Here is an 11,501-nt window from a genome sequence, read left to right as displayed (position 1 = left end):
GTCATTTAAAATAATTCTAATTAATAAAAACATATACAACGGTTAAATATATCAAAAAGTCATTTAAATGTAATTCCAATTAAAATAAAAGAAAAATTTTCATATTATAAATTGATATTATAATTTTTTATAATATGAAAATGCATAAAGATGATTTGTGAGTGTGTGTATAAGTTATTGGATCCATAAATATAAATTATTTTAAATTAATATTAAAGGATTATTCTTATGTAATCATATATAATATAAGACATGAAGTTGTTCACTATCTTAAATGGTTGTCTTCTAGTGTTAAATGGTTGTCTTCTATTGTTTTGTCTGATGCTTACAATTTTGCAAATCATACTAAATATAAATAAAATTATAGTATAATTAATAATATCTATAAGATTTAGAGAATAATATTTGTTATTGTAAAGTTTTTTTACACACTCAATTAATAGAAAATTAATAATTTATCATGTCATTAAAATTTTTTTAAATAAAATTGGGGTATAATTGAATATATGGTTGTGACTGATTGACATTATAAATCTATTTTACACTGCATCACTTCTTTTCTCTAAGATTAATAGTTTTTGATTTTAAAATATTTTTATTATTATTCTTTCATAGTTGTAATTGATTGATAGTATAAAATATTAAAAAGATGATATTTTTATTTTTAAAAAGAATAATAATTTTTTTACAAAGAAATAAATTGATCCTTTAAAAGAATCTTATAATAAAAAAAAAATACAATTAAAAAATGGCATACTCCTTCCAACTAGGGGTGAGAATATGTCAGATCAACTAACAGAGGCCTACGACTTAATCTACATAGGTTCAGGTCAAATTAGAAAAAAATTAAAACAGAAAAGATCTATGTTTTTTTATAAACCTATTTAGTTAAAAAGGTTAAGTCACGACAATAAAAAATATTCATCAAATACATATATTTTGAATATGTAATTACTAAAATTATTTTTAACATCTTTATATATATATATATATATATATATATATATATATATATATATATATATATATATATATATATATATATATATATATATATATATATATATATACTAATTAAACACTATGAAAAAAATACTCTTAATTCTGAAAGTTATTTTGCAAGGATTATTTAAAACCCCCCTTAAATTACTTTATAATATAAGTTTAAACACCTTATATCAATTAGAATAATTGTATAATTTATTATGGAGTGAACTCGTCCTATATCTATTAGGAAGCCTCTTAATAGATTTGGCTCAGAATCATAATTTTCTATTTTAAAAACTTAGGTCAAAATTGTAGCTCTGTGTTATAAATAGGTATAATAGATTTTTTATGATGACAAAGAAGAAAATAAAGCAGAATTATCATGAGCATCTCCAAGAAAGAAAAATATTGAAGTAAATTAAAAAGCAAGGAGGTTATGATGTTTCACACAAGAGAATCAATTGTTAAGAACAGACTCAAACACTACTATAAAAAAATACATTTCACCTCAGGTGTGAAATATATTTAACCTCAGATAAAGAAGCGGGGTAACAAAGTGCTTCATGAAAAGCTGCCACTTTACTACTCGAATTTTCAAAAACTGAGGTGTAAAGTTATTTGCACATGGATTCGAACCCCGATATCCGCATAGATTTTTTTTTGTAAAAAAAAAAACTCGTTATATTGTATACACATAATATTAATAAATTAATTTGTCAGTGAAGCTAAAATGCTGGATGTTCGAATCATTGAATTTTGGAGAAGATCAAATGTTGGGTGCCAGGATATTTTCAATTGTTTTTGCTTGCATTTGTTTTTGATATAAAACAAAAAAAGTTTGATAATTAAATGATTTTCTGCTCAAATAAATACTTATGAACACAAACCTTAAACTCAAATAATTTTCTGTTCTTGCAATCCATCATAGAGAATTATTCTCTCGATTATAACAAAAGCCAAAGTAAAAAAAATTTACCCCTCGATTTCAAATGAAAACCAAGGTGAATAAGTTTTTTTAAGCATACTTCTACACATTCTTTTGAGGATTATTCTACATATTAAATCCTATAATTTCTCTTTTGAGATTTATTTCATGCGCATCTTTAAAAAAAATAAAAGTTCTACTAACCACCAATACTTTTATATTTATATGATCATTTTGATGAGTTATAAAGACATACACAACACTTAAATATACGAAAGAGTAATTCTAATAAAAAAAAAGAGGTTTTCACATTATAAATTGAACTTATAATTTTCTACTTTTGCATGCAAATGTGGAGAAATATGGCTGGAGTTTTAAAGTTTGTTTATGTTATATTTATTTTTCTTTTCATATGTATCGGTATGGCTGAAGGTAAGTTCACTTTCTAAAAGAATTAATTTTTTTTCTTTATCTTATTCACAAGTTTTATTCTATATTATTAACATTTTTGTTATCTGACATTACAGCTTTTGATAATGTTTGCTTAGTTGATGAAGATTGTCCTATATCTATTTGTATGCGATCTAAAATTCGAAAGTGCATACACACGTTTTGCTATTGTGTGTCAAGGCCCAAGGGGTAGGCCAGCTAGGCAATTGCCTAGGGTTTCAAATATTTTTACAAATTAACAATGTAGTGTTAATGTTCACATGTTCTCTCTATGTGAATTTTATTCAGTATTTTATTGTAATTTTAATTCTCTAATAAACCTGCTCCATTTAGTTAGCACTCTTGTTTTACCTTTATTTTATAAAAAAAAAAATTAATATTATTTATTTATCCTTAAGAATATACTATTATTACATTGATAAAAAATAATACACTATTACTAATACTTAATTAAATAAAGAGATATGATTTTTTTTATCTATATTTTTTGAATCAAAAGAATAACTTTATTAAGATTTAAAAAACTATTACAGATCAAGTGATAATATCATATCCAACCATGCTTGAAGCACCAGACCAAACAAAACAATCTACCCCAAGGTAGCATAAGCCTACTCAAGTGAGGTCTAAGTTTCCTATTTTCCCAACATCTATAAACTACAACATCTATGATGTTAGAGATACACTGATGTATGCTTATATCTTTCCCAAAACATATAGCATTCCTAAATCTCCAGCACTCATGTACAGATTCAGTAAAAGCACATTGAATTATTCTCTGCATCCGACCTTTCTTCTTGCATATATTGATGAACCACGACAATTCCTCTTTTCACTGTTGTGGTGTGTGCACCACTTACAGCCAGCACAAAACTCCCTCCCATATAGGCCTCATCCTAGGACAGTAAAGAGCACATGATCAAGGGTTTCGCTCTCCCTGCAAAATTTGCAAACATCTATATTCAGCATGCTAAATCTACAGAGTCTTTCCTTTGTTGGTAGACTATTATGACATGCTCTCCAAAGAGTGTGTATAGCTTTCGGCATTGCATGATTGCTAAACATAGCTTTCCTCTAACAAACATCCTGCACAGGGTCCTTCAAGTTCAAATACATTATTCTAGCATTATACATGCTCAGTTGCAGATTCTGCTGCCAAACCTGCATCTGAATTACAACATTCCTGATTTTTAAAACTAGTAACAAACTCGTGCATAAGCACGGGTTCTGGTTTGGTACGCGTATTTGTTTACATAATATATTTATTTTAAATTCAAATCAAAATTTGAATTAAATTTTTTGGATCATAAATACCATTTTTTGTATATAAAAATATTTCGATCAATAATAAATTTTTTCCCGTATACAAATATTATTTATGTTTATGTATCATTTAGAAAAATATCTGGATCAATAATAAATTTTTGTATATAAGAATACATTTTTTCTCATATACCATTTTTGAATCAAAATTTTTTGTATCACAAATACCATTTTTCATATATAACAATATTTAGATCAATAATAGTTTTTTTCCCGTATACCTTTTTTGATTAAATTTTTTTTGAATCATAAATATCATTTTCATATATAAAAATATTTAGATCAATAATAGTTTTTTCCCGTATACCTCTTTTGAATAAAAAAAATTTGGATCATAAATATCATCTATAATATAAGAAAATTTACTGTTCTGAATTTCCCCAAAATACCTTTTGATTATTTTAGTCTAAATTAATATTCTTGGGGCATAAAATGTCTTTTGCATATAATATTTTCAGTGGACCAACAACAATTACTTTTGAAAAAAAAACCTACTCTTCTACAGACCAACCAAACACGCCACCCTCCCTTGTCATTTCCAAATTTCTACCCTTCCCACACAACCCTATCATATCTCTCAACTTTTTTTTTCGTTCTCAGTCTCTCTCCAAAACCTCTTGGCTTTTCCAACCCACACCAAATTTGACTTTCTCCATTTGTTAACTGAAGAAAGTCTTGAGACTGTGGATTCTAACAAATCTCTTCAAATCTGGAAGGTCCTCACTCAGGGTGTTGTCTTGGTTCATTCTCTTTCTTTCTCTCTTGAAAAATCTTTTCATTCAATTCATACCAACATAATTCCATTTTTACGTTGTTTTACATGAAAACTTTCAATTTTGATGTTTAGGTTGTAAAATCTTCATTTTAGGGTTTGTGTTATGCCAAGAATGAGCCATGATTTTTTTTAATTTTAGGATGTGTAGGGTTTAACTTTAATAGTGTCAATTGAGATTCTAGGTTTTTCATATTCTGGTTTATCAGTTTAGTAGTAATATAGAGTTATGTGTTTTGCTTGCATGATCGTTACGTTTGCACTGATAATATGGAAGGCATTGTGTCATACTCCAATTTTTGACCCTAAGATCATACATCAGTTACATTTTATCATCAATCAAGAGCACCATTCTGAAGCTCTATTTTTGATACAGTGATTATATCTGAGGGGAATCATCAAGCATTTCTAGCTTTTATTTGTTTTATACTAACCAAAATCCAAAAATATGTACTTTGTCTCTTTTGTTTATATTTTACAGGTAAAAGATCGGGCAAAAATCAAAATAGTGCAAGAAAATGGATTTTTGAAAATTTCACTATGGAAATCGATTTACCCATATAGGAAATCGATTTCCCTGGACGAAATTTGAAAAAAAGAGGGAAGCATGACATCATTTTGGCACCAAACACATTTTCCTTGATTATTCTTTACCATTTACCAATATTCCACCTAACCACAAATTAATTTCTTTCATTAACCTCACTTTATCAAGTTAAACACAAATTAATTACCAATTGAACAATTACCAAATTGCCTACACCTCTCTCTCCAATACTATAAATAGAGGCCTTCACCTCTTCATTTTACAAGCTTGAATAGCCAAATAAACTCTTGCAATTTCTCTCATCATCCCTACCAAATTCACCTAAAGCTCTTTCTTCTTTCATAAAGTTAGTGAGTTACATCTTGAACCTCACTAACTTTGAGCTAAACCATCATCCATCTCACTTTTTCTTCCATTGTTGAGAGATCAAGATTTGTGTTGGTTGTTATTGAAGAGGATCTAAGTTTTGTTCAAGATTTGGTAAATTTCTACATCTTTTTTCATCTTTCACAATGTGATTCTTTTGTGCTTGTGTGTGATGCATCTTTGATGCTATATTGGTGACATTTGGTGAAGATTTGATGAAAAATTCATGCACATTGATATATGAGATCATAAGGTGTTTGTGTTATTGCTTAAGCAAGGTTTTATGCTTCCTAATGTTGTTTTTTTGAAAACTGTGCGCAGTAAATCGATTTTCTACAAAGGGAAATCGATTTCCACTCTGTTTTTTGCGCCATATTTGAAATCCTACAGAGGTAAATCAATTTCCACTGAGGCAGAATGTTTTTTTTTCTTTTTTATGCTTGTTTTGCCTTCTTTCTTCCTCTACTTCATTAATATCATTGGATCTAGGATGTTGATAGGTTTGAAATTACCAAATCCATAATATTAGATGAATGATATTAATGATAATGTGAGTGATTTTATTTTATGCATTTTATTCATCTTCTCCTTCTTTTTGATCGGCCTCGTTGTAGGGTGATTTCTACATAAATCACTTGGCGATCTACTTAACATTGCGCAATATTTCGTGTCCCAAATAAAAAAGATCAAACATGGAAGAGAATTGTATGTGGTTGATTTAAGACTTATGGAAGTTTATCGTGTAGTCGCTATGATTTTATCAAGCTTCTGATAAATTTCCATCGAAGTTAAATCCGAGAACATCCTTCACTCACCATCAATCTTTATTATTAACTTTGGTAACATACTTGACAAGTTTCAAGATGGTTATCTTTAACATCTAACAATTGACTTTAATTTCTGCATTTTATTATATTGCTCTTTGTTTCTCGCTTTATTGCTTTATTTAATCATTTCATCATGTTTATGTTTCCGCCATTTTCTCTTTGTCCATTTGGACGTTTACATTCCGCTATTTTCTCTTTGTCCATTTGGACATTTTGTTTATGTTTCCGCTATTTTCTTTTTATCCACTTGGACCATACTCTATTTTTGTGCTAAAACACTGATAAACAACAAAAATATAAAAAATACTTAAGGCCCTATGGACTATTGGTTACTATCCCGAGCATTTTGGAGAATTGGACTTTTGGACTTAGTACTTCTGGACCCTATTATTCTGTTGTTACTCTGTCGTTATTTTGTCTGTCTGGAATTGGATTGTTGTTTGTTTATGTGTGCAGGTATTTCCTTGAAAGCCCTTGATGGTTAATTCCAAGGCGTCGTGATAAGGATTTTACCCAAAAACAGCCGTTACTCTGCCCGTGTTTCGTCAAAATTTTAATGTGCTTAATGCAAAGTGGTACTAAAGATAATACGTTCAACAGGATCCCCAAGTGTTAATTTGTTGGTTTAGTATTGATAGTTCAAAGGATGTGAAATCTACCTTGACTCTTAATGTCAAGTGTTAGCTTCTTCTTCAGTTAGACTGTTTCTTTCCTTAGCTTTTATTTTACGCACTAGGATAGCCTCTTCATCTCCTCCCCTTCTTAGATTTTCAAAATCTTCTCCCTTTTTCAAAAATCTTCTCATGTTTGTAAAACCTCTTTTAAAACCTTTATTTAAAAATATCCTTTACCCTTAGTGGCTTTTTCTTTCAAAAGTTTAGACACGATTAATTGTTGTAGTGAGTTGCGATACCCCACGATTTTGAGACTGATTGATATAATGAGATCTTTTCCACGTGAGAGAGCTAGTGGCATACTCGTTGATTTTCATCCGAAACAGAGTCCTTCTTTCATTTGTGATGCAAAGAATCCATTTGTTCTCATGATCAATATCAATGGCTGAGTATTTCTCTCCGACGATGATAAAGTGTTTATCCCTTTTAAAAACGTTTTCCCTTTTAAGTGGAACTACATTAGCTCTGACTTCTCCATTGCACTGAGGAGGTATGTAGGCACAAGGCTTAATGCTTTGCCGAGCTTATTTTAAAAATTCAAACAAACCTTTTTTTTTCGCACACGATATCTTTTAATAAACACATATTTTCAAAAAGGTTCCTGTGGAGTACCACAGATATGAGGGGTGCTTAAAACCTCCCCCTTGTATAATCAACACCTGTACCTAAGATCTATTTTTGTTTTAAAAACAAACTTTGGGTTTTCTTCGTTCTTTTCTCATCTCCTTTGGAAACAATAAAGCGCGGTGGCGACTTTCACTGAAATATTGAGTCAAGTCAATTTAATGGCTTCAATCTCAGATTTTCCCCACTACACATTGATGTAGAAAAGACCATGTTATTGACAGCTACATAGTCATTCAAACAACACTCTTCTTCTTCATATCCTATCATTCAAATTACGTTGCATTTCACTTTGAATTGAATTACTTGAATGCAGAATCTGTTCTTGAAGAAACCAATCGAAAGGTAGCAGAAAGGGATTTGTATATAGAAGAGTCTGAAAACCGAATGAATGAAATGGCAGAAAAATTCAGCATCTGAATTCAACTCTCTCCTCGAAGGTATATAGCTAAATCCTAACCTAATTTTACTAAAATTGATTTGATTATATTTGAGAACAATGTATTGATCTATTTTGCAGTATGATTCATTGCATGCAGAGACACGGCTAAAAGCTTTGGAGGAAGAGGAACTGAATTCCCTGTTGCTTCTTTTGGTTGGTTGTTTGTATAAATTTATTTTTGGGATTTAATTGAAAGTTCAACTTATTTGAGGAATAGTGTTGAAATGCATAGGTACAACTTCGTTGGTCTGCCTTGAGAAAGAACAACTTTGATCTCCATATTTTGAAATCTAAAGCGGAAGATAGTGAAAAGAGACTGGAAGAAGTTACTTCAAGAGTTGAAACTGTTTGTGCATTATCTATGTTATCATTTTCCTCATACATGAACTGAGATTTTTTGTTCTACATAATTTGGTTATAGTGATTACTGTGGTATTAATTATTATGGTAAGTCGCACTGTAAAATTTAAAATACTTTTCTGATTTGGCACTTTAAAATATTCTAATTGGATGTATGTGTAATCTTTTTTTACAGTAACAGTGTACTACTATTAAACTCTATTTTTAAATTCATTTTAATTGAAATAATTTATTTAAACTAAGATTATTATTATTTTCTTAAAAAATATTGTATCTAAAAATAAAAATTATTTCAAATTATCTTTTTTCGTTATTAATATTCAATAACTAAATTTAATTTTTAAAAATTAAATACTATTTTAAATTTAAATTAACAATCAATTAAAATCATCATAATAATCTTTTTATTAAATTTAATGCTAAGCATAATTTTTTTAATATTGAATTAGTTATAATTTGTTTTCATATTGAACTAGTTATATTGATGTATTGTTATTAGTATAGATTTTTTAAAAAAAAATATTGTTATTGTTGAATTATAACTCTATGTTTTTATTTTCTGCTTTTATATAAACAAAAAAGAGAAGTGAGAAAATTGGGGGAAATAATAATTTGAATTCAAAAAAAGTAAAAAGTAAAAAGTGAAAAAGTGAATAGTGAAAAGTGAATTGGAAAAAACTAAAAAAAGACAATTTTTTGCCCCCAACTTATTAATTTAAACCAGTGTTTTAGAAATCAGATTGGACATCAAATCGGTGAGGGCACTAGGTCACTGGTTTATTGGTTGAACCAATGGGTCACTGGTCGAACCGCATGACTAAACCGAGTTAAACCGAATAACTCGGTTGTATAGATCGGGTGTTATAACAAAATTAAATAGGTATAAAATATGTGGAACCGGATGATTCAGTCTCTACAAAATATAATTAGCACTTAAATTTTTTGAAAACATCATATTATAAAAAAAACCACAAGTTCATAATTTAAATTCAAATTTTAAGCATAAGTATCACACACAATAAAATAGTACATAATTATAAAATATAATTGCAAACAAAAGTATAATCGCAACAACATAAGCTAATTGAATAATTTATAAAAAAAAAATTTCATTGTCTATTAAATTTAATTTCAATAAAAGAAAAATTGTTTCAATGTTGGAGTCTCCTTCAATATCAAGATTATCAGTAACAAAATCAATTGGATCTGCAACAATTTTTTGTTTTTTATTTATTTTTTATTTTAATTTTTAATTAAAATAGTCAAAACAACGTTATTTTAATTTTATAAAATAAAAAAATTTTAAAAATTACATTTAAACCGCGACGTTTTCCCGGTTTTAGCGGTTTACACCGGTTCAATAAAATTCCTGATCCAACTATTGAACCAGACCGGTTACCAGGCTGATTCCCGGTTCGACCGGTCTGACTGGTCGGTCCGGTCTGGTTTTTAAAACAATGATTTAAATTAAGGTAACTAAAGGGTATTTTTGTCATTTCCTGAGCAACAACTTTTCTTATATAATAGATATTCTTCATCACCCAGGATGCAGATTGCTTGACTGAGACCTCCATAATGTTGCCTCCTTTTATAGAGTATGTGTTGATCCATCGAATCCAAAGGCTATCAGCCTTACCACTCAGATTCCACAGGTTTTTAGCTAAACAAATTTTATTCCATTCATGGAGATCAATGATATTGAGCCCACCTTTCTTCTTGGGAGTGCAGACTTTTTGCCAAGACACATGGGATTTTCTGGTAATGACCTCTGTACCATCCCAAAGATAGGAACGACAAATAACTTCAATGTTCTTAATGACTTTTTTGGGCATGGGCAAGCTCTGAATCCAGTAGTTACTAGTGGAAAAAAGAACATTTTGGATCAATTGAGTTCTTCCTGTGAAGCTAAGCAATCTAGAACTCCAATGCCTAATTCTACTAACTATCTTCTCAATTAATCCAAGACAATGTTACACATTGATCTTCTTGCTAGTGAGGGGAATCCCTAAATATTTAAAAGGCAATTCCCCGTTCTCAAAAGTAGTAGCTCTTATGATATCTTGCTTAGCTTCTTCCTCCACATTTCCAAAGTACACTTTGCATTTTGTGGGGTTCACCTCCAAACCTGTTAAATCAGAGAAGGTTTGCAACCATGTCATCAACATTTTCACAGAAGTAATGTCACCTTTAACAAACAGCAGGTGGTCATCAACAAAACTCAAGTTAATTATCCCAATTTTCTCACATTTAGCATGGTATTGAAAATTCTTTTGTCTACCAATCTTCTCCAGTATTCTATGGAGATACTCCATAATCAACACAAATAAGGGAGGAGATAAGGGGTCCCCTTATATCAAGCCTATCTTTGCTTGTAAATTTTCTGAAACATAATTTTGTACCTGTATGAGACAATTTTGATCATGACCATTGTCCAATTGATAAACTTGTTGGGGATTCTCAACTCAGCCATAATGTCTTCCATTGCAGTCCACTCCACACTATCATAAGCCTTCTTGATACCCATTTGGATCATACACCTAGTGGGCCCATGTTTTGCACTATACCCTCTGATCAACTCATATGCAAGCATGATGTGGTCTTGTATGTGTTATCCTGGAATAAAGGCAGCTTGGCTAACATCTGCTATACTACTAATAACTTGTCCTAGCCTAGTAGCCATAATCTTAGATATTATTTTATAGACTATTGTGCAGCATGAAATAGGTCTAAAATATTTTATCATATAAGTTGTAGCATGTTTGGGGATGATGGTCACTAAGGTATTGTTCACTTCTTTGTAATAAAGAACCTAGCTCCATATCCATCAATCCCAGGAGCAGTTATATCATTGATACTCTTCAAAGCCTTATAGATCTCATCTTCTGAAGCATGGCCTGTTAAGATCTCACATTGATCAATTTTGAGCTGCTTCCCTCCTCTCATGACCTCAATGTCAATTTTCCTCATGCCACTTGTAGAGTTGCCAACAAGGTTTGTATAGAAATCAATGACTTCCTTTTCAATTTTCTTCTGGCTATGTAACATGTTACCATCCTTATCCTTTATCTTACTTATATAAGCAGTATTGAATTTTCTTTTTAAAGTGGCATGAAAGAAAGCATTGTTGGTGTCTCCAAGCTTTATCCAATCGACCTTAGCTCTTTTCCATAACATATCTTCCTCTACAGTTGACAGGTGCATGAC

General features: G+C 29.9%; 1 protein-coding gene and 1 long non-coding RNA gene across 2 annotated transcripts; one reads left to right on the top strand and one right to left on the bottom strand.

Annotated features, from left to right (window-relative positions):
* Positions 1-1,102: 1,102 nt before the first annotated feature.
* LOC131641997 (uncharacterized) lies at positions 1,103-2,701 on the top strand. Its single transcript, XR_009295708.1, has 2 exons — positions 1,103-2,344; positions 2,440-2,701. It is a non-coding gene; the product is annotated as an uncharacterized LOC131641997 (long non-coding RNA).
* A 7,566-nt stretch (positions 2,702-10,267) lies between these two features.
* Positions 10,268-10,821, bottom strand: LOC131642001 (uncharacterized). The gene is made up of 2 exons (XM_058912294.1): positions 10,697-10,821; positions 10,268-10,592 (listed from the first exon to the last, which is right to left on the bottom strand). The coding sequence occupies exons 1-2, from the start codon at positions 10,819-10,821 to the stop codon at positions 10,268-10,270; spliced, it is 450 nt and encodes a 149-aa protein (XP_058768277.1).
* Between the last annotated feature and the right edge of the window lie 680 nt (positions 10,822-11,501).

Source organism: Vicia villosa, unplaced genomic scaffold (genome assembly GCF_029867415.1).
Source record: "Vicia villosa cultivar HV-30 ecotype Madison, WI unplaced genomic scaffold, Vvil1.0 ctg.004358F_1_1, whole genome shotgun sequence".
Classification (NCBI taxonomy): Eukaryota; Viridiplantae; Streptophyta; class Magnoliopsida; order Fabales; family Fabaceae; genus Vicia; species Vicia villosa.
Note: the sequence above shows the minus strand (reverse complement) of the source record. Positions and strands in the feature narration are given on the sequence as shown.

Excerpts from the sequence above, each read along its gene's own strand:
- LOC131642001 (XM_058912294.1), bottom strand. The coding sequence starts at position 10,821 with ATGGGTATCAAGAAGGCTTATGATAGTGTGGAGTGGACTGCAATGGAA. Across the intron at positions 10,593-10,696 it reads ATCAAAATTGTCTCATACAG|AATACTGGAGAAGATTGGTA; the intron begins GTACAAAATTAT and ends GTATCTCCATAG.